This window comes from Gymnogyps californianus, chromosome 1, assembly GCF_018139145.2.
Source record: "Gymnogyps californianus isolate 813 chromosome 1, ASM1813914v2, whole genome shotgun sequence".
Lineage (NCBI taxonomy): Eukaryota > Metazoa > Chordata > Aves > Accipitriformes > Cathartidae > Gymnogyps > Gymnogyps californianus.
In genome coordinates this window covers 25,992,422-26,017,366 of record NC_059471.1, presented here as the reverse complement: position 1 = coordinate 26,017,366, position 24,945 = coordinate 25,992,422, and the positions used below count along the sequence as shown (strand labels likewise).

The window sequence follows — 24,945 nt, the reverse complement described above, 5'->3', positions numbered from 1 at the left end:
TTTCTTTTCTGCTCTCAATCAAAAAAAGGTGCTACTAATTTGAAATTCAGGCAGCTCAAAAAGTAACACAAATGCTTGACTGATACTTTACAGTTTCACTGTTGATGTCAGACATGAGAATAAAAACTGGGGAGTAAGGACCACTGCTTCCAGATCCTTCCAAATTTGGTTGTCTGCCAGGTCTAAACTCAAAGGTTTTACAAAATGACTCTTCAGTCACACCTACAGCTGTTTCTCAGTCAGATAGTATTTGTCAGGTAGTATGAAAATCTTCCTTGCCCTACCTTAATTCATCTGCTCTAGGTGTCCAAGTGACTGCAATTTCTGGAACCAATATCATCATTTAGTTATATGTATACCAATTATATCATTCACTGACCTTTATGCTTCTCTAATGTCTGTCATGATATTAGCTATGAATTTCTAATAGGGTTGAAAAAGTACCAGCAGAAGGTATGAGTCTTGCCTTTATCACTGGTAATACCAACTGGTATGGGGAGAAAAACAACAATAAAAACTTCTGAGTATTAGAGTTAATGGAGAATCTAAGAAGCCAGCAGCCAGGAAACCAATTATTTACTAAAAGCTACCTCAAAAACTGCTTGTGATTTAACATCTTATAAATGTTTTGGAAACCATAAATGACAACAGGAATCTGTAGAAGCTGTCTTGTAAGGGAATTTCCATTGTAGCCTTTTCATTTTTACAGCACAGATTTTTCCTAAGGAATGCATGTCTTTTATAAAACAGTAGCATTACAACTTTACTGCGGGGATTGTGAAAACTTAAATTTAACAAAAGAAGGGGGAAAGTAAATATATTTTCTTAATCCTAATACTAGAGAACAAGAATTTAGAAGTACATTTTTTTGGTTTTAGTATACACAAATTGAGAATTTGTTGATTACTTTTAAAGAAGTGGAATCCTCTAAATAAATATTGCATTGAGAGAGCCACCCTTAGTAATTTGTCACTGTGTCACTGAAATAAAGGAGCTATTCTAGTGCTTTCAGAATAGGACATGCCTAAGAAAAGGTCTCTGTTTAAAATTTAGTGGTGTCCAGCAGAACCTTTTGAACTTCCCTGCACAGTTGGCAATAACACCCTTTCATAGCTCGGCTAAAGATTATCAAATGATCCAGATACACAGGGAATACCACAGCCAGAACCCAACATATGACCTGTAAATTTAGCTTTTGCAACACACACATTAGAAAAATTGATGTACCTGGCCTCCACTGGATGCCCATTCAGAAAGAAACATGTCTGTTTCTTTCCAGGGAACAGAATGTATTCATCACCAAACAAAAGCAGCAACATACACAGTATCATTAGTCCAAAAAATAAGCAAAAAACTAAGCCTGAGTGTATCTGATACGCTAAAGGACCATTTACACTAATGGAAAAACATAATTTGTATGTAAAAAGTAATTTCCTTGTTTTTAAAGACAATTGGTAATATTCCTCTAACACTACTGAATTGTACATTAAATACCAATCTATCTTTTATACTAATTTTAATACTTTGGTTTTATTCCATCAGGCCTCAAACCTTTATAACACCTTCTTTGTTAAAATTTAACAGACAGTATAGTTTTCATTGAGGTCATTATCAGAGAAATTGGTGGCCATTCCCACAAGCTTCCAATCACAGTTTTGCTACATTTTTAATTCCAAGACTGTTAAAAATGAAAAGTAATGTATACTTGGTGAACAATTAAACAGTTTGTCTGTCTGGGTCCTCTAAGAGTATACAAACAGAGATTTTCATTAACTCTTCATGATGATCTCAAATGGAAAGACTATTACAAAAGAAACTATTTTTTTCTTATTCAACCTTGCCTGGCATTTAGTCAAATAACGTGGGGTGGTTTTTTATTTTCTCTCATGCTTCTCAGTGGTACTTAATTGAGATTAGATCAGAAAGGATAGCAGATTCCATTTTGTTCTGGTGGATACATATCACATCCTGCTCCTGCTCCTGGCTGCTCTTCTTTCCTGACAGGTTTCACTCAATTAATTTTCACAGATTTTTAGCTCAACAGTTCAGTATGAAACTCTACCACTGAAAATACTGTCTGAAGTTCACTAAATAAATTTCCTCTACTATTAAGCTGTCATCAACTTCGAAAACATCACTTTTTATTCAAGAAAACACAAGAGGTTGGGGTACTATTCACTGTAAAAGACTACTATGTGTCTGAAAATAATGCATTGTTAGCTAATAGAAATTGGAAACTTGAATGTCTATACATTAAAAAAATATAAAAATGAACATTTTTTAATAATACCGAAACAGCACTTCCACTCACCATGAGGCAAATATATCATGCTTTACTTTCCTCCATGTTTTCACACAGCACAAGATATATTATGCATAAAAATTAAGGCCCTTTTATGGCAAAGTATCCCAAAGGCTTCAGTAGTATTTCTAAATTGGTCCTAAGAGACATCAAATTTAGCTTCCTCTTTATGTACATTTTTATTGCTTCCTACCATTAGTGCAAACATAACTTCTAGTAAATCATCAAAAGAAATTTCTTACACATGAATCTTCCCTAGATTCAGATTGTGACTGTAACAAAACCAAAAAGCATTCCCACCCAATAAATATAATTTGCTATCAGGAGAGAAGAGAAAAAACAATGGGAATCTGAAAAATAAGTACACTTAAATTTTAAGAAATAACTTCATTTTAATTTTAGTCTATTGGCATTGTGTATACTGAATATTTTTTAAAACAATGATTAGCATCCTCAAATTGAACAGCAGAAGTACATGTGGTTTATGCATTTTTTCGTGGATTTTCTAATAATCTAGGCAATTGGCTAGTTTGCTACATTACTGAGTTTTGAAATGGTTCAGCGCTATTGAATGTGTAAGAAATACTTATGGCAGAAGGCAGTATATTCCTGAAGCTGAAACAATCATTAGACTATGACGTTCATCTATTTTATTGAACTACCCACAGGGAGCTTTATGGGCACACTATCATGTCAAGGTCACAGGATTAAGTGAGCAGTGATGACAGTAAACAAGCCTTTTCTGTATATTCTAAAGGGTCTTACTGAGTTACTTAAAATGCCATAAACATAAATAGTCTCCTATCTCTACAACACATCCATGACAGATGACTTCAAAATATAACACTCTTGAGCAATGGAGCTTTACAACCTAACCCACAGCCTACATTATTGACAACAGATATCAATATACTGGGGAGCACAGATATTGGGAGAAGCTTGCAGTCTGTCATCGTCAGATATTTTATGTCTGTAAGTGTACAAAAAAATATATCTACATATATGTCAAACCTCTATGTGAACAGATATTACTGCTGAAAAAAACCAGAGCTTACAGGTTAAGAAAAAACACGGTTATATAGAAAAACTAAATGCTATAATAACAAATGTACGAAATCTATACAAGCCATGTAAAAACAGATAATAAAACCAAGCCTACACAGTACTTTCAATACCAACTTGAATGATTTAATTACTCTTTAGAAGTATATTGTGCATTACCATACCTATTTTATCAATGAGGAAAGCAGTATAATCAAGTACAGCAACCTCCTTCAAGCCGTGTGAAGTCTATGACACACATGGTGTTCCTGAATCCGTCAAAATAAACCTGTGTAAACTTATTTTTTCACTCTTAAAAAACCAAAATCAATCAAAAAAATTGATACAGAAACACCAAACCCAAGGAACTCTCCTGCTAAGCTATATTAAGGTAAGAAGGAAGGGACAAGGCTCTGGTTGCTGGCCTCTGTGTCCAACAAACCATGCTCCTCCTGTACACCTGAAAACAGAACCTCTTATGTGGCGCTTGGGAGCAGCAGTTGCACACGCACTTGCCTATCACTCGCCTGTAGTAATACTGCAAGATATGACTCCAGGCTGATTAGAAATTACTGCAGACAGAGTGAGAAGAGATAAAGTGAAATAGGCACAAGCACAGAGTATTTCTGGTTGATGGTAAATGTACGGATAGATGAAGGCTGCAGATGATAAGGACAGAACAGATACTGCTGAGAGGAGATCTTTGATTTTCTCAGACATGGGACTATGAACCGAACACAAACCTGCTATGCAGAGATAAAAGTGGGGTTTTTTAGCATCAAATGACCTGTATGATTGATGCATTGACTTAGGAAAGCTCTAAACTAGTTTGAAGGAGGATGATGTTGTACCACAGACAAGCAAAAATAGGAAAAAAATCACCTTGAAGGTTGATTCCCTCCCCCCCGGGGGGGATGAGGGGGAGGAGAAAAAAAAACAGCTGAGGACACAAGAAAAACGGATCAATCTATTACATATCTTAGCTGATTACATGTTGCAATGAGGAAAATGGGAAATATAGGAACTAAGAAGTCTTAGTATCCAGAAGATAAAACTTAGGCTGGCATCACAGAAGCTTGCCAAGACAAATCAGCATTTGTTCCTGTGAAAAACAAGAAAGAAGTACTTTTTGTTTAGCACATAATAGTTTACTTCCTCTGAAGTTCAGAGACAGGCATGAAACATATTTATTGAAAGTCTGGGCAATGTTAAAAGGAAAAAAAAGGTAGTACTGCACTTTGAGATATAAGAGAAAAAACTTACCACCACCTCTGAAAGAGGATGGAGACATGAGATATTTAATTTTAGGTTTTTTAAACAACTAAATGAAAAAAAGACCAAACTCAGTGGTAAAGGGCTCATTTATTAAAACAATAGATCTTAAAAAAAAGAAGTTATAAAAAGATGTATGTTTTGGATACATATGTATGCTAGGTTGAAAAGTAGCTTAAGTTCAGTGAAGTATTTTAGATTTGATTCTGACTAGTTCAAGCTTTTTTCATGAGAATATCTAAGAGGAAATACATCTAGAATGAAAATAATCACTGAAACAGAGAGCTCCTATTTCCAAGGAAAAACATTAAAGCTACAGAACAACTAAGTTTAAATCCCCCAAACTTAGAAAATTTCAGGAAACTGGTGGATAAACCCCTGTTAAAATAAACTTGCCACAGTTTCTTGCCACACGATGCCAAACAATTCTGATGTGGAAGGAAGATAACATATACTAAAATACCAATGTGGTTGTAATCAAGAGGTCTTTAATAAACTCACATAATCAAAAAGCAAATGTAACAAGAAAAAAAAGGAGGAGGACAGCACAATCCCTGATCACTCAGCAGTTCTCTGAAAATTTATGAAGGATAGGTGTGATTCCAGATGACTGGAAAAGAATGCTATGTGGTCTTAAAAGGGGAAAAACACACTAAAGGCATCATAAACTAATGTTCAGCTTTGATACATGCAAAGATACGAGAAGAATTTATCAATCAGCTAATTAATCTGAAACAAGTAATGTGGGTTTATTATGAACAAATAATTTCCTTTACACCTTTGCTGTATTATTTATTTGTTTATTCATCTACAGCATAATCAGAGTAGTGATCCTTTAACACAAGAGTACTTACTGTTTGCATAGACTAAGAGAAATATGTAACAGTATAATAGAGGAATACATGAATGGTTAAAACCTGGATTTTTTATAGCGAGTATCAAAGGTTCATGACTAGATTGGGAATGTTTTCAAGTGGAAGACTGTATGGGTTGTTTCCTGAATTCTGCTGTATTAAACATTTCATTACCAACTTCGATGAAGAATCAGAGAAAATCCACAATAAAACTTGAGGTGACAACAAGCTGTGAGAATTCTAAGCATAGCGCAGGAGAATAATAATTCAAAATTACTTTAAAAAGTCTAAAATCTGTAAGATAAAAGAGAGAGACAACAGTCTTAAAAACAATTAGAAGCACAGATACAAAGCAGCAAGTGATTGCCAATTAGCAGAAGGGAGTAAGAGCCTGCAGAGTGGTTCTGGGAAGTACTGACTGAGCCTACAATCTCATTTTAGGATGCATCAGTAAAGCTACAGTGTGAAACAAACTTAAGTAGAGTTGTGTATTGTTGAGGGCTCACCTGCAATGAAGTGCCCAGATTGCAGTACCTCTTTCTAAGGAAGATGTAGGCAAACTGCAAGGAATCTAAAGCAAGACACCAACATTATACAAGATACAGATAATTAATCAGTAAAGGAAGACTGAAAAAACTGTGTTTGTCTAGTCTGGAAATCACAGCCTGAAAGGACAGTATCAGCTTCCAAAGACTTTGAGAAGGGCTAGGTTTAAAACCAGGTATAATTAATCTGATTTGTAGCAAAGAAAATGATCCTATAATGCACATGCAAATTCAACTATAAAGCTATCAAAGACATAGCACAGGTTTTCTAAGGTGTTTGCAGAATTCCACTCTCCCCGCCTCAAAGAAAGGGGGACACAAAGCATGTGATAGGGATGTACCAGACTACGCCTGCCTCAGTGCATGAGGATGATTTAATCTTCAGCTCCTTTCCTGACCCTACTCTGAATGTCTCAAATTATTTTACAAACATATGGTTGGACATAAATATAATTGAAATAAAAAAGTACAAGACACATTAAGGTTATGAGAGGAGGGGAATCAAAACGGCTCCACTGGGCTTTCACTTCTGGTTAAACTTTGCATTTCTGATGTTTCCAACAAAAATGTCTGAGAAGTCTGTCAAAGCACTACAGATGTTTCTCTTAGAAAAAAACATTTTCTACAGCTTTGCATTCATCTTCTGTAATCTACTTGAAGCATCACATGGGAAAGAATCCTGGAGTGTAATGGTACTACAACAGCTTACTGTGGCTTAAAAATATGATGTTTCTCACCCATGTTATGTCACAAAACAAAGAATAAATCAAAAAATTGTCATTTCTGAGGAAAAAAGGCCTTCTTAGAAACATAAAATTTAGTTTTTCAGAATCTTCTAATCTATGGCTTTTGTTCCTTTTTTTATTCTTTGCTTTCTATTCTTACATATGCAGAAGATGGGAAATCCACTGCTACCCTGCACAGGTATTACTAGATAGACATGGGAGAAAAAGTGAGAATCATCTGAGGGAAGTGTTATCTGCTTAATGAGAAATTCTTCCCTCATGGTTTCTACTGAGTTTCCACCTCTATCTAAATTGGAGGCAGGGAAAGAAGGAGCACAGACGCTAGGAACATTGTCCAATACCAGCAACTGTTAGTCCAGTCTGCTGATACCCACTGCAGAGGCTGTTTCCACTGCAGGAACTAGGAGGAAAACATGAAGAAAGGCAGCTGGATTTTGAAGCCCTACTGAGATGTGGAAACTGCAAAATCGAGACTGACTGAAATTGAGATTCCTCAGGAAATCCTGAGTTGAAAATTCAAGGAGTCTGAGTGAGTATTAGAATGGACATATTATGTCTACTTGTCCTATCTTTCTGTTTCTTAAGCATTCACTTACAGTTGAAGATAGGTTACCAGGCTAGATGGACCGCTGGTCTGAACCATTATGGCTGTTATTGTGACTGGTATCCTGGAAGCTGAACAGCTGCATGTGGATGTGCTAGCTCTATGGCTAGACTTAAGAAGGAGCAGAAGTCCCTCTCTGTTAAGGTTAGCCTTCCTCTTAATATATGTATACTTTAAAATTCCCTTGTTACTGCTACAATAAAAATTTATATCGCAAGTTGACTGTATGCAATTTGGATTTGTATTCTGATTGCTGCTCCAGTTAAAGACTCTACTGACATCTAAAGATCTGTTGTTTCTAATGCTTAAAGAAAAACAACTTTGGCAAAACTTTCCTCTTTGTGTTCGCCATGAAGCAAAAGGGGAAAAACAATTTTTAGGCAGAAACAGAGAACATATTGAAGAGAAGTGAAAAAAAGCAGAGTAAAGAAAAAAAAAATTCTCTTACTGCAGAAGCAATAATGTGAAAGAAAATGCAGAAGCCTTCCTTCTTTAATTTGAAATACAATGTGCTGTACTTCCTAGAGATAAACAAGTCTTTCCATAGAGTTGAACAAGTCTTCCCTCAGTACCATGCGTTTCCCAACATTGGAAAACACTACCTCTTTCCAAAGAAAATATTTTCTTCTGAGGTTTCTTCCAGCTGTGGGAAAAAATCCACAGTGAACAGCACCACAGTTCAAAACAAGCGAGTAACCTTGCAGAAATACAGAACTGAATAAATCTCAGGTAAGCAAACTGTGCACTCACTCGTACAGCCCATCTCCAGTTATACAATACTCCTTTCTTGGCAGGTATCTCCGTGCTGCAAATAGCATCCTACATCTAACTTCCTATTATTTGAAAGGATACAGAATTCTTCTATCCCCCTTTTTCCATCGTGCTCGTCAAACACCACAGCACCATTAGCAAGAGCTCCTTCATATAGTTTCTGCCTTCCACCACAGCGGTAAGCAATCAGGGAGGGAGGAAGGAAGAGGGTACGCAACGGGTAGGGGATGTAATATAATGGGTGCAGAGCAGCAGGAGCAGCGCAAAGTTGAAAGCACAGTAAGAAAGGTAAGAAGGGGACTGAAATAGTAAAATACTACAAAAGAGTGATCGGATTAGAAGAACAGTCTTACTCACATTTATGTTTAAATCTTGCTATAGAAGGATGACTAATACTGGACCTAAAATGTGAATAATGCTGACACATTTGCTGATCTCAAGGTATCTCAAGTACTGCAGTTAAGTAAAAAAAACAGAAGACAGAAAAGCATTTTCTTAATGTTTTGTTGTGATGAAATCGTCTCAGAACTAAATATTTGGAACTTGTAATCAGGATAGCTAATGAATGAGCTGAAAAGTGTGCAGTGTCATCAGATCAATCTGGAAGGATCTATTCTGCAAAGAAAAATAGATTCCACCAATTCCAGAAACATAGAAAATTCATAGTTCTTACAGAGTATGTGGAAAAATGCAGAACCTTAACAGGCCCTCTACCAACGGGCATGTCAAACACACTTCTAGAGCCAGTAGACAGGATCTGGTCCTACATCTTTTCCACTGTTCTAAAGCTCCTTTTGTAATTTATGTCCAGCAGTTAAAATGAGCCAGAAATGAATGAATAGCTAAACCAGATGAAGCTGATTTGCAGTGGGGGACAGGATAGGTTCTGTGTCTCTCTGAACTTCCTAAGACAGCAGCTAGTATAGTGATGGAGTCAGAGCACGCCAAAGGCTGGCTGTAAGGGAAACTCCTTCTTACTAAATTCCTGCGTTCTAGTCTCCCTTACTGTAAACAAGAAACATTTGGTTTAGAAGCAGCATTGTCCCAGAATCAACTTATTTAACTGTCAAGCCCCATAGGCTCAGAAAAGGGGAGTTCTCCTCTTTCCGCTCTCCCCCCCGGCCCCCAGCAGAACCCAATCTCTGCAGAAGCACATGCTGTAGCGAGAGGAAAAACTAGCTGTCTGGCAAGAAACTTTTTATTTCCAGCCTGTCTCCCCAGACAAATTTGGTCTTCACCATAGAATGAGTTTGACAGCTCTGCCCTCCACCATGAATGATTAATTTGTTATGGGTGTCTAGTTTAACCAAAGATGGATTTGAACAGAAAAAGCCCTTGTATACTTGCTATTTGGTAAAGCTGCTTTAATGTAGGTGGAACCTCTTTCATCAAATCACGGAAAGCAAGAGAACCAAGTCTCATTTTTAAATGTCATTTTTCTCATTATAGTAATCCTCCTGTGTATATCAAAACTGATCATGTGAAAATATCTATGACAAGTATTTCATATTTAGATTTAGAACACAAACTGGAACTCAGAACTCTTTGTATTGCCCTAGATTGCCTTAAACTTATAGAAACTATAAGGTAGAGTTATATATGCAGTATTCTTGAATAAAAGTTTTTGAAAAGTTGAGATATCTGATTAAACCAAGAAGCTGAAATAAGAGAATATTCCAAATAAACATGGTAACAGATTATGGCCCAAAACACAGGCATGCATATGGCTGATAAGGAATTCGAATTGTGTGTACAGACAGGTTTCACTGAACTTTTTTTTTTAAGAAAGATGTGTATGGGGAGAGAAGCAGATGGGGAGGAAGAGAAGCACCATATGAAGCTGACAGAGAAGACAGAAGGAAGCATATGTTGTGACATGAAGACTATAACCCTGAAAAAAGCTAAGAGTAAGCGCTGGCTTAAAGAAACTTTGAACGCTAAGCTATGAAACACCCTGTTTGATTCTTCCTGCGTTCAAGGAAATAGGATGTTGCATATTCACTCTGAATAAGTGGCAATGCATCAAAGAAATAACCAACTCATCAATTTCTCATCTGAATGGGAAAAACCTGCAGAATTCTAATTTTGGTATAATGCTGAAATTAAAAAAGGGAAAACCAGTATGTTTAGGGTAAGCTATTATGAAGATACCTAAAAGCGTCAAATTGCCAAAATGAGAAAAACAGAATTAGTTTGGTTTAAGGACACAAACAGGATATATAACAAACTGACAAGATTTATTGTGAAATCTATTATTCTTTGTCTGAGATATGTAGGAGAAAATAAGATGATTCAATAATTTCTTTTTGTTGTAGAGGAGCTGATGCTCACACCTGCAAGAAATTGAGCAAAAGAACTTTGGTTTTCACTTTAAGAGGTGAAGGGAAAATATTTGTGAAGGGAGAAAGAAGTTAACACTGATAAGCAATACAAAATAAAGTTTTTTTCAAAACTGTTATTTACCATTTTTAGACAGAAGGACATGAAAGACTAAACAGGTTCGCAGACCAACACAAACTGTATTGATTGATTAATGTATGGATAGCCACAGGTTGTACAATGTTACTGTGTTTGTAGGCATTTATTCAAGGGGTGGAGCACTTGCATATAATTAATTTCTCCTTCATAAATTAATTGCTAATTAAGAAGGTAATTGAAATGCAAGTCACCTACTATTTTGTCTTATTTTTAATTCAACTATCTTTATGTAACTATAATCTAACTTAGAATTGAAAGTTTCATATGGTATTTTGTTGACTCACACCATTCAACTTGTTTCTTCAGACATTTTGAGAAGAGTTTATGGTAATATATTTAAAATTCATAATTTACAAATACTATAGAATTTCATTCATCAGACCTCTTGTTTTCCCTCCCAGTGCTAAGTTTCTATGCTTCTTAATAGTCTCTTTGTTTCTTAATGAACAAAGAGTAAACTTTGAGGCACCTATAGAGTAAACACAGTAAATGCTGGTTGCTGCTTTCTGCAAAAACGATACATACAGACACAAAAGCTGGGGAGGCTTACAAGCTCATTGTGTTCAGCCACAAACACAAGGAAAAATTTTCTCTACAGCTGGTTCATATTTTACAAAATGAGACCTTAATATTTTGTAACAGGAGCATCTATGTTAAAGAACTTAAAAATTGTTCTTTACCTTGAAGAGAGATAAACAAAAACACATATAGATGTACTATATGTTACAATTATCAGTAAATCAGTAGCTGCAGATGGTGTATGTGATAGAGAACTGAAGCTTTTAAGAATCACACTCCCCCCCCCGATAGTTTCTTACCTATCTTATCCATTTTGGACGTAAAAAGGCATTGCTGTTGCCCAAGTATTTATCATGCGGAAGTGGTTGCCTATTTCTTCCCCTGCCCCTTCTGGGCCTGAGAACGATCTCCCTAATTCACCGTTTCAATGAACGGTCTCCACCTCCCGAGGTGGACAGGAGACCAGCAGCGTGCCTTCAGAACTGGGAACACTCTCCCCGACAGAAATGCTGGAGTCACTACAAGGTCTAGAGGTCTGGAGTGTCAACCTATTCTTTTTTTTTTTTTTTTTAAGTAACTTTGTATTCCAGTCAGGCTGTATCTCCTGGGGGACAACGAAGCATCAGTTTATTATGAGACTGCTAATGCTGTAACTGTTTGTCAGGAATTAAAAACAGAGACTTGAGGCCTGTCATGTCTCCTGCCGGCCAAGACCAGAGGTATGTACAATTCTAGAACTCATCTCAATTTCCATCATATAAAAAGTATTGGAGGAACTACCTAATTAACAACAGTTTTTGCCTTCTGTGCCTAAGCTGTTTAAATGACACCCCTCTCTACTTTCTGCACTTGAAGCCTTTTAAATCTGCCCACTGAGGACCAGTGACCTTGGTCCCTAACAGGGCTCAGAGGCTCTCCCACTGGGCATCTCCCCCTACCTGCTGCCATCCTAGGCCTTTCCATTCACAGTCCACTAGGTCTCATGGCAGAAGATGCACTTGTGTGGTGGATCACACAGCTGCCACAGCACACATGGTGAGACCTGCAGTGCAAGGCCATTTGCTTCCTGATCGGCTCCTGCAAATGGGGAACCCCACTTGGAGACCTCGTGCTGTCACCATGTCCCCCCTTCTACAGGCTAAGCAGCAGCCTGCAGCTGCACCTAACGTGGCGAGCGCTGAAAAGGGAAAGCAGCACTGCAAGTAACTGTGAAGCAGACACACTGGGCAAGTGGCATGACAGGAATAAAATAGGAGTTTCTTTTGTTTGATGTAAGAAATGTGATAGGTTTGTCACAGGTGTCAAGCTGCTTCATGGCCCATCAAAAACTATCATGGACTGAAGAGCAAAAAAAGCTGCAGTAGTGGTCTGTTGCCATTTAGGATGCCGTCAACAATCCAGGAGAGGAAAGTTATCTGGCCCAAAGAAGAGATGGTCTCCTGAAAAAGTTAGTGACCAGGAACTGACTTAAGCCTGCAAAGTGTCTGCAGCTATTCACAAACTTGAGCAACAACATTACTAAAAATTCAAAGACATTAAAAGGACTGAAAATTGCACTTATTTTCATCAAGTTCAAGTCTCCAGATACACAGCTCTAAGCCTCCACTAGAGATAACATGAGCATCCATTATGGACTAAGGCTGTTTTGAATTAACCATACCACAATCTTTTACTTGTCATTTTTGTAATTTTCACCAGAACGTCTCTGGTGTTAGACTACAGAGTTTCTATAAGATTGAATTTCCACACTTTCTACCACCTTAAAAAATAAACATGTCTCCATCATCATCCAGGAAATACTGATTTCTTTGGTAGATATAAGGATGATGAACATGAAAAATTTCATGTTTTTAAACACTGTATAACTGCAAGAACCAACTCGACAGAATTACAAAAAGAATGAACAGTATATGGGGTATTTATTAAACATTATTACTGACGTGTCAAATTTATTACTTGGCAAGTTTTCTAATAGGCTTAAGCCCTAGATATGTGTTCAAGCTAAATCCAAATAGATTTTTTGAAAGAAAATATTTATCTAGAGAAAAGTTTTTGTATTAGTCCATCAGTCTCAACTAGATTTTTACTGAAAAGGTTTTCCAGAGCTAAAATTGAACTTTCTGTTCGGCTCTGCCTGACTCAGAGCAGACTTAAACAGGATTTAACTAGAAAATCAAGCTGTAAAAATTTGGATATTTGGGAGCAGAACTTCCTTGATTTCTCTTGTTTGAGCTGTTCCACTCTGAATAAATAATCAAGTATTTGTGGTTAGAATGCACAAAGAGAGAGACTTGGTAGTGTCTGCTTTTGCAGACAGGGCACTCGTATGGCAGACTCAAGTTCAAGACCTTGGTCTGAATGAAGGAAAGGAGCAATTTCAGTTCAAGTCTTCCACATGAGGGTCAGCACCTTAGCCACTGGCTATTTTTGTGATTCAGAAGAGTAAGGCTCTGTTTTTTTGCATGATATACGAAAATGTTTAATTTCACCTCTATGTTGAATAGAATAAACTTTTAAAAACAGTACTCAGTACAGCTCTGATCAAAACCTCAAATACTATAACATCACTTACATACAGTAGAAATTATGTATTTTGGATCTTTTTTTTTTTAATTTATTTTTTTAACAGGAGTACCTGCAGAATTGAGCTGCACTTTGGTTATGTTCAGCTTTGCACATGCTACATTTAAGTACAATGTACGTTTTACTTTAAGCATACAGAGTTTGACTGTGCATGGCTGGCACTGACTACTGTTTTGTTGTAGGAGAGTTAAGATTTACCAGTGGATCTTACCAGTTCATCACTTGCACAGAAAAAGCCATAAACAGAAGAGAGCATTAGACAGCGACTCAAGTGACCTGGTTCTGCTGGTTATTCCAATACTGACTTACTCTGTAACGCTAGACAAGTCATTTTGACTCTCTTCTTTATTTCAGGCTTCCTCTGTCAACATCTATATGGAAATCTCTACATGTCTCTATTTCATTCAGAACGCTTCATTCAGATTCTAATACTGGTAGGAGCCTCAAAACCTACTGATATACTAACAGTAAAACTGCATTATAACCAACAAATACCCATTAGAATTTATTTAAAAAATGGTAAAATCTTATGTTTGCAGTCTATAAAGGAGTTTGATCTGTGAATCTTTAGCAAAGAGGACTTCTCGAGAACCAGCTGAAGAAAAGACTAACAGAGAAAATATATTTTAGCAATATTAGCTCCTAATACATTCATATTTCAGTTATACAACAACTGCTTCTCTTAAACTTTGAAAGTAACAGTTAAAACCCAGACATTTTACGTTTCCGACTTACCTGTGAGAAACAGCTCCCCAGGCACCATGCTTATTTGTCAGTATGTTGAGTATCTTCTGTTTCAGCTGATTGGCTGTAACATGATCTCGATGCTTAGCAGCACTGATAAGATGATCACACATCTTCTCCTCCTCTCTTCTGTCAGCAGCATACTGAGCACACTGCGACTAGGAATGAAAGTACATCTACTTCATAAAAGATAGGCTATTTAGAATCACCTTAAAATTATTATTTACTAAAAATCTTTAAATATGACAAGAATTCATTAAAATACTTTCAACAGGAATAAGGACACACCATTCAATTGAAATGGTTCTACTACTATATATTATCCATGAAAAAGCACTCAGAACATGTAAAAATTGAAATATCAAGGGCAAAGACAAGAGAATTGCGATTAAAAACATATAGCTATACATCTCTGTGTGTATATGTGTGACCACGGATATGCCTTAAAAGTTGGTCTTTATTTGTAAAACTTTCATATGTTCTCAGGTATAAAATACAGGTATAACATACATAGCATAATATACAAGAAAAAAATATGTACACTGGTTTTGATTTTTAAATTGCAATAAAACCTAGAATTAAAAAGCCATTTGATAATTTTATTATTACGGATGCTAAAAAAACCTCCTTTAACAACAAAATTAAGGAATATCTTTTCTATTTCATATCACAACACAAAAAATTTTCATAATGTACTACCACTTCTAAAAAATTGTAATGGTTAAAAAATCACTTATCTTTTAAACCGAAAAAGATCTAATGTTTTCATCATGTTTCCTTTAAGAGATAACTACCTCTAAAATAAATGCTGTGGTGATTGACCTTCATGCAAATTTGCTTCTAAACCGGTCAAAACTCCATAGTGTATTTTAGTTTTGATAAATCCCTTCTTTATGTATAATAAGCAGAATATAATTTTTCCATTTCTTTTCTCAAAATCGTGTTAAGTTCAAATTCAATTTCTCCTCCTAGTAAAGATCCTTTCAAAATGTCTAAACAAAGCAAATTTAGCCATACTACTTAAACTAAATCCATTATAAGTATCATTTTTCCAGGTATAAATTACTAAGGCTAGATTATCCTCAAAACTGCTGATTTTAAAATCACCTTTTAAGAGACATTTTTGCGCGCACAGTTATTGTGCACCAATCTAGAACATTTAACTAACACTCAATGCTGTAACACAGTGCTGAATAGAAACTTACTTGCTAGTATTCAAAAGAGCAATTAAAATTAAGTTAACCTCATACTAAATTGCAGTTTATTCTTCATATTTTGGCACACTACCTTTTTAGTACAGATCACATTAGCATTCAGTAAGATTTTAACAGTGGTCTTTCCACTGCGTTACAGCCATTATTTCAAATAATCTATCTGGAAAAGAACAATCGTTACACTAATTCATAAAGGGTTAATTCATTTTTCAATTTATCTTCTTGTACAGGGAAGCACCAATTAGTACAATGATCTGCCTTAGTAATGAGGTTAATATTTCACCAGCTCATTGGACAGTAAAATTAAATTTTCATTTTTCTTCCTGAACAATTACAAAGGTTAGCAAAATGAAAGTTAACTGTGAAGCACCCATTCTGGGAGGAATTACCCTGGCCCTGACTGCAACTGGAGTCACAGGATAAAATTTAGATGCTGGTCCATGGCCTCCCCACTACACAGGCGACACAGTAACTTGGTGCAGCTTGGGCCAAATCATTTCACCCATAATGATTCAATTAAAGTTTAAAAGGTAAAAATAAAATAGCCGCTCACTTCTCTGGCTCAGAGCAATGATTAACATGTACTAAAACACAGAACATATACCAATACTGCTTATTAAAACAAAATGACAGATTTACAATTATGCAACAGAAAACTACCAGAAATCTCTTTGTCCCTACTACTTTCAAGTAGGATGAATAATAAAATGTTCAGTTATATACCTACCATTATTAAAGACAATACATAAAACATTCTTTCAGACTTTAACCATCACCTTATTTAAGTACATCTGAGTTTCATATTTAACACAGGCTACATTTCATAATTTTCTTTTATGACTTGCAGATTTTATCTTACTCATCTAAAACGTGTAGTTGAGGTTTTTCATGTGACAAATATAATGAAAATTTTCATATATGAAAAATGTGTTAGTTTCTTTACCAGACAATAAGACTGACTTAAGTCTATTCCTTCAGGGAATTTAGTTAATATTCTAAATCCTATTTGCTAACAGAAGCTGGAAGTTAATTGAATATTCTCATTTTGTCTAGAGTTCTGACAGATCTTATACCTCAATGTATTCTTCAAAGAGCAGATAACTCAATCTTCTATTGTCATCTTGGGTTACTGTATGATGCTCTGATAAATATCAAATGTTATTTATTGTTGAGGCAATATGAAACCTCACTCTGACACACACTTAATTGTAAATGTGATTTTATCTAAGTTCAAAATATCCAGTATGTGCTTGGTAATAAAGTTGTTGCAATCCCATATGACAAGCGTCTGCTGTCTGCCTTGACAAAATGAAGTAAAGGTTATATGTATTCAAAATGACAACAGATATCTCTGTGTCTCACACTTTTCAGCTAGGTCAAGGAGCACAAGAACTAGTACATCAAAGTGCACATTTGAGAGAGCTGTTTCAAGGAGATAAAAACCTCATCAAAACTAAGATTACTAGATCCTATTTCTAGCCACCAGGTGCTTGTTGACATTTTCTGCCAGATGAATAAATTGATATAGCTATTTATTATCATCAATACTAAGTCAGTCTATCTTAATCCTAATGTTAGGTCACCTGAGCATTAAAATATGTGGAAATGTATCTTTGTGCATATATACTTACATATACACAAATGTATGCAAGCACAGGCAGGTTTGGAAATAATACAAACCAGTGATGCTGAAATGTTGTATAAAACACCGTAAAAATGCAAAAACGTATTTGATAAAGTCATGTCAAAAATGAAATTTTAACTTTACTCCATCACTTTTGCATGAAAATTTTTTTAATAGGAACAAAATTAATCCTGAAGAAATAATCAAAAACCTGTTAAACTGAACATGTTTTAAAAATAGCTTTTTTGTTTATTTGTATCATTTTCAAGCAATGTAATTTAAATTGTATACTGCTACACCCAGTGATGAAAAAAGCAATTGAATGTTGACTCCTTTTAGGATTAAGAATTATAGATGTTAAAGAGTTATGGGAGTCAGCCGCCTTGTTACTTCTTCCAATACTCAAAAAGAATAGACATTTTAAACACTATCTTACTCTCAATAGTTAATGATTCCTCACTAGCAAGAAAGATATGTGATATCATATTTCAATATGTAAATTACAAGTAAATGTTCTAAAGTGCTCAAAAATGCAAAATGTTCTAACAAAATTACCTTAAAATACTAATCCCGTTTAACAAAACATTTTTATTCCTTATTTTTCGTGAAGTGCCTGAAGTGTATTAATTGTTTTTCTTTCTTACTGAACTCATATATACTGTTGATAAAATCCAACAAAATTAATTACTAATGTGATTTGCATTACTATTTGCAATAAATCAGAAAAGTTCTTTGTGAACCTCAGGGTCTGCCATATCAGTTTAGACATTCTGATTAAGGGATTTCTTCAAGCTGTAAATGTTTTCATGAATTTCAGTGAGGAGATGAGAAATTAAACCCATTCCTTGTGTTTGACATTTACCAAAGCTTTTAAAAACTAGTTTTGAAATACTTTCAATGTAAATTTCTTTCTTGGAAGAAAAAAACCCCTTTATTGTATGGGGTTACAGTCTAGGTGACAAGTGAGTGAAAACAGAGGAGAAATGCACCAACTCTCAGTCTTACCTCAAACTCAGCATGCTTGTGGACATCTTCAGCTCTTTGTCGATTCAAAATAAATTCTGCTTCATTTGCGACACGCACTATATGGTCTTTCATTGCATGACATAATAATCTAAAATAAGAAAAATCAAAATCAACCTTTGTATTTGACGTACTTCAAATAAGCTATTTCAGCAGATTTACTTAAAATGGAAAAAATGAAAATTAATGAAACTACTGTAATGCAATTGTCAAATTAGTTGACATGAAAAATTTAATTTTATCCAAAATTTTCTGCATTCATGAAAGCACAAACAAATCCTGTTATATGGAAAACGCTTGCTATTTATTATTGAAGGGAAAAGTTCTTTATGGAAGTATTATATTTTGAGTATGTTTTTAACAGCAGTCTCAATATGAATATGAATACTATACTATCATTTAAAAAAAATCTAGACAACTGCTTAGACCCTTATTGATACCATTATATCATTAAATATAAATATTCCAATTTCAAAGTCTTAAAAAATAATGAGATTACTGAAGATTTAAAATTCTATTAAAATTGCAAAATAATATAAATATTTCTTATATGTTTTTCAAACACTGGAGTGAAAAGTGCATCATGTTTCCAAGTTTTCATGGCATCAGAACTAGACAAATCTTACTTAAAAAGAAGGAAAAAATAGATTAAGATTGGACTGACACTGAGGATGTCAATCAGACACCTTAAATTAAGATTCTTGTAAAGACCACCAAATACCATGAGATGCATAATAAAATTGCAGCATAAACAACACTGTGTTGTTAATAATGCTGATATCTTATTGGGCAGGAAGAATGGAAGCAACTGCTTTCTTGTCCCTATAGTCCATATCTAAGGTTGCCTGTTCTATTAAAAATTGCTTTGCTCTTCTTATCAGCAGGGAGGAAATATCTTTCAGGATGCAAAGATCTGACAGGTCTGTTTAGGATCAGGAAGAACTGTTTCTCTTTGTGTCAAACTGGCATATGGTCTGGGATTTTCCTTCCTGCAGCATCAGGGAAACACACTTAATTTCAGAGATTCTTATATTAAGAATGTGAAATTTCTAGCAAATTCCACCCTAAGGTAGGTGCCTGGTGCCTAGAAGTACCACAAATGAAAGTCACGATTAGACTTTACACCTATGAGATGGAAAGATGTGAACTCTATTCTTGCCTCCTTTGGTGTGTTCTACCATCTGTGAAGGAAGGAAATCACTTACCCTGAGTTAATGTTTAATATGGGTGTGTGGCATGGGAAGACATAAATGTTGGGGCCTCTGTTTAGAGATAAAGACAAACAAGCTTGGACCAAGGTTTCACAGTGGATATTCATGCTTTTAATAAGCCTTTTTATTGTATCTAACCCTTTGCTATTCTTGAAAGCAAAAAGTTTTTGGCAAACTATAAGCTGAAAGACTAAAGTTGCCTCCATTGCAGTCTTCAAAATTTAGCTTTATTTTTTAATCTACTCTGCTGGAAGATATGCTGTAGTATTTTACTACTGTTAAGTGTTCAGATTTTTATTGTTAAGAAGTAAGTGTAGAACTGCCCTCAGATATGGATTAGGAGTGAGCATTCATGACTTAAGAAGCCTCTCTAAAATGAGAAAATACTAGAAGTGAGTGTTTAACATCTCCAATCAAATTTTGCATCACAGGTCTTCCTGAACTTTTCCATATGACATTAACAACCTGGAAGCAACTAGCTAGGATTTCAAAACTGAATACACAGATTTCAAGTGTCTACTAGCTGTACATCCCTTACTGAATGAATAAACTATTGAATAAATGGAGCACAGCACAAATTCAGTATCTTTGAGTCAGCTGTGGTCCAGGCAGGATTTCTAGTTCCAAATGGCTTTAGGTGAAATCAATAGGTTTCTTAGACACTCCCTGCCACCAAGAATTTGGTGAGAAAAGATCGAGACTAACTTCGATCCACTGGGTTTATTATTTGGGACATCTGGTCGTAGTTTTTATACCTCAAAAAACAACCTAAGCTGCCTCTGTTCATGAGCAATGATAAATACATATCGTCTTCATCTTAGTCATATTTATCTGTAGTAAGAACTGTTCACATTCTCTGTGCCCATTTATGCACTAAAACACCTATAAGGGACTTCAAATGGATTCCCAGAGAATACTAATTTCCACAAGTTATAAATAAATCTCTTGCCAATAATCAGTGAAAAGATATTAAAAAAAAGAAAAGAAAAGAAAAAAAAAGATCTGTCGACACTAGTCTCTGTCTGCTTTACAGAAAATGAAAACTTTTATAGACATGCAGCAGATGATTCAAATCAGCTGCCTGAAACTGCTGGTGACCTCAGCTGTACCTCCCACCCCTCTCATCAACCTTTCTGCTCCAAAGACTGAGGGACATGATGCATTTGGGACAACTTCAGAGTTCCTGCAGCTTTTGGACAGCACATTAGGCAAACTAAGTCAGATTTCAGGTAACCTTGAAATGCCACAGGTCTTCAGGGTCCAAAGTCACGGAGACGACAAATAAGAGGTGACCAGGGAACATGCCTGAGCACTGAGTCCTGACTGCCTACAGCACTCAAATCATTAGCTTCGCCCTCACTCATTTTTTGGCTCACTCTAACTTCCGTCCAGAAAATGTATAGGCATGGTCCAAGGGACAGTTCACTGAAGACACATCAATGAGAGTGAATCAACTTAAATTCTCTCCAATGCTACCCAAGAAAGTTCTGCAGGTGTTTTCACGCCATACCCCAGCACACATAGAACACATCATTCTAGTGGGTAGCCCTCATGTTATTCCAAACAATCTGAACTAAACAGACAAAACAGTAATGATATTTTAAGGTGAAACAGGAACCGTACAGGCTTCAGGGAAGAGCTGGACTAAGTGCTGTGTAGGATGAATGAAGACACTCTGCTCTAGCAGGTGCTACCCTTAAGCAGTATGAACATGGACCAGTCCAGGCTATTTGGTTTTATTTAAAACTACAGACATACCTGCTCTCTTCCTTTTTGTTTGTTGTCAAAAACCTTATCTATGGGATATCTCAGTATTATTTCAACTGTGTCTAACCAGTTGTTTCATGCACTCCCATATCTCTATCACTGATTGCGATTTCTCCAAGAAAAACACGAAAAATTGTTTTTATGGTGGTAAGCACATTGGGATTATGCCATAAGTGAGGCCACAGCCTATCAACAATATATAATCATTAAATAATATTGTATCAATGTGTGCTAATAAGGGACATATTGTGATTCACTTACCTTAGGTGCTTGTATGCATCTAAGATAGAACCTCAAAGACTAGGTAAACAATGCTTTTGCATTAGAAGACCATTAAGAATTACACTAGTCTTAAAATCACTTGCCAGAAAGACAGACTTTTGAAAAAGAGAAGGGTTAAAATCTAGGCCCTCATTTAGAAATCTTGCATGCCTCCAAAAGAAGCCTTGGCCTGGATGTTTTGATTTGTAAGTGCAAGAACGTAGGGCAGAAAAACAGAAGCATAGTAAGTTAAAGCAGTTAAATGTGTCATCTTAGCTTTGAGAGGAAAGGCAGCTACTACAAGGTCAGGGAAGCAATGCCTTACAGAGGCTTTTGTAAAGGAACTTGCTTATGTGCTTGCTGTACTTGTTCAAGGAAACTTGTTACTTTTTGAAATATAAAAATACTACCTAAAAATAATTTTTGGTACTGATTTTTACTCCTAATGGGAAGTTACCCTCTATTCTCAAACTATATTTCTACAAAGCAAAAGATGGCAAAAGCGTTATTACTGTTATATCTGGATTAAACCATAGCCAGCTGACTATGATTGAATCTCAAATGCATGTAGACACAGCACAACTCAGCATACTGTCCTAACTGGGTTACACCTGATGAACATGCATAGTAATGCCATCATCCTTTGAATACTTACCAATTTATCTAAATCCTTACTATCTCACACACACACATGGCATAAGATTAAAAGAAAAAAAAAAGAAACCTCAGACTTTTCTGGCATGAGAAAAAGTGCTTACAACTGTCTTTTGGATTCTCATAGAAAAAACAATAGAAATGATTCAGAAAGGATCCCAAACCAGGAAAAACCTCGCACTCAGTAGTATCGAAGGCTGCCAACACATGAAAAAAATCTCCTTTCATGCACTGCAAATAAGAGAAAGGAACAAGGACCTCTAGGTCAGCAAATTCACTCCTTCACTGCAACACGCAGCTACGTCATACAAACTCTTTCATAAACTATCTTTAGTTTATGAAAGGCATTTTCATGAAATCTAGCTCATGAAATGTGTCTTCAGTTTATGAAAATGTGATCAAGTTGCTTGCCTCCAGCACAGCTTTGCAAGGTCCTCTGAAAGTTAAAACCCTTTTACTTTCCAATCCAAATGTATTCTTCAGCAGTCTTTACTGTTTCATTTGACCTTCTGATATTCCATCTATCCCTATTTTACTAAGCTAAGTAAATCAGCTCTCTGACTTTTCTTGTATGGTAAAACAGTTAGTAAAAGAGATTGCCTTTTGGGTTTTAACTAATTTCACACACTGATTTTACCTTTTCTGCAAGTGCACAGCCAAAACTGTCAGCAGTATTCTACACAAGTTCTAGTCACTATTTACATAGTAACATCAATGCTGCCTTATTTCAATGGAAATACCTTTTCTGATGCAATTCTAGAATTGTGTTTTCCTTTTTCTTAGCCCTATATTCTATGATTTCGCACACGAAAATTTCAGTGATAGATTGGTCTTTTAGCTCCTCAGACATTTCCAAAATACAAACCAACACTCTCTAGTGCATATTCTCAAGAACCTGAACTCCATGTACTCTTACATTATAAAATATTTATGTAACATACTACATTGTATAATATTTATATTAATGCAGGTTTGAAACCCACCCAATATATCCCGATTGATATTTCAGTCATCTGCCCAACTATGTTTCCCATCCATGGATTTTTACAGAGCACTTCCTTCTGGGGAAAAGTCTATTCTCTTCATCTTTCCCAAACCATCATCCTGTACTGGAGTGACCAATCCAAGTAAGAAGGAGCTTGAGGCACAAAATGCATATATACTTGCTAAACAGAGGGAAGATCTGAAATTTGAGAGCAGTACCATTTTTACTCTCCTTTGGAAATAAAACATGTTCTTCTGTGAGATCTCCTTATCACTGACAACTGAACATTTGTTGTGACTGAATTACACCCACTGTTCTCATTCACCCTTGTAAATCTTCATCCCGCCTTAGCCAGCACCACCCTCAAAGGACCTAGTAAACAGACTGACGTTAAGACAATGATGAATCAGGCCTTCTGGTCATACTTATTAATCTCTACACAAGTAGTCCTCCCAAAGGGCTAAGGATTTGTATGAAAAGTGTCACCACAGGCTTGCTGTACTTTTTATACTGTTTTCCAGTAATTCATGATCTACCAAAAGAAAAAAGACATTAACCTAGAATAATATTTGGCTTTATCCTGTGTGAGCATTTCTTCAGTTGCGCCACTGAAACTCCTACCAGAATTGAAGCCAAGTGTGCTGCTGTGTCCTTCCCCAGCTGAGCTGATTTCAACCAGGAACTGATGACCAGCAAAAATCTTATCCTCTTTGAGTGGCAATTCTTATTGCATAAGGTAGAGATTAAACACTGCCTTGGTAACTTATGGTTTCTCTTTACCAAAACAAGCTTGACTTCTATTAATGCCCACAAATTTATGAACCACAGTTAAACCTCCCTTACTAGGAAATGGGTTTGATTTTTTTTTAGCCTGAATCAAAGGACTTTCAGTAAGGAATCCACCAATAAAGCAGTCTGAAATCACTCATGACTCAAATCCTGGTACAATTCTATGGGGAAACGAGCTTTCTGTACAGATAGCTGTGAAGTTTCCAGGTGAACATATGGAAAATGGAAGTAAAAACTAGAATTAAGATATGCTGCTACTTTAAAATAAGCATGACAGAGATTAACTATCTGTAGAAATAAAAGTAAACGGCAGGCTCTCCTTTACCTACAAATCGAACAGTCTCAGACTTACGAGTGAGAGCAGACTGGGCAAGAGTACATCTCAGGACATGCTGATTCATAAATATGAGTTATTTGCAAATGTTGTTTAGGAGTAGGTAAGAAGTTATTTTAAATCCATGTGGCTTCCTTTCTTGAATTCTGTCCTCAGCAAGGTTACTTTAGAAGTCCAGAGTGTTTACAGGTTAAAGGAAGTTAAAAAGTGAAAAAGTAAGTGTTATCAATCAGAAGCCCCTGTTTTTCAGGCACTGGGGTTTAAAAAGGCTGGATTGTGGACTTCCACATTCCAAGAAGTCATTCAGGTAAATAGCCAGCGCCTGGGAGAATTTTTTTTTTTTTTTTAGAGTTTTGGAAATTGAGACAGTAATAAGACTATACCCAAACTGTCTTGGAAACATGTAAAAACCGTAAAACCTTTGCAACACATTTAGATGTGGATTGGGATAGGTTGTGACAAACAGTGCTATTTGTACATCTATCAGAATTGAAGGATGAAAACTCCTATCTCACTAACTATTCTAAACTGACTTTGTTATCCTGCAGTCAGTTCTTCCTAGTAATAATCTCACACAGAGAGAAAGAGGGCTCGTAGCTGTTACGCTGCTAGATAAAACAATTG

At 35.8% G+C, this 24,945-nt stretch overlaps 1 protein-coding gene across 4 annotated transcripts in view; it reads right to left on the bottom strand.

Annotated features, from left to right (window-relative positions):
• NBEA (neurobeachin) overlaps positions 1-24,945 on the bottom strand; it is a 519,980-nt gene that overhangs the window by 224,137 nt on the left and 270,898 nt on the right. For all 4 annotated transcript variants that reach the window (XM_050890741.1, XM_050890750.1, XM_050890767.1 and 1 more), the window contains 2 exons: positions 18,303-18,411; positions 14,451-14,617 (listed from right to left, as the gene is read on the bottom strand). In XM_050890741.1, the coding sequence (XP_050746698.1) occupies positions 14,451-14,617; positions 18,303-18,411 (276 nt within the window). The remainder of the gene's footprint in view (positions 1-14,450; positions 14,618-18,302; positions 18,412-24,945) is intronic.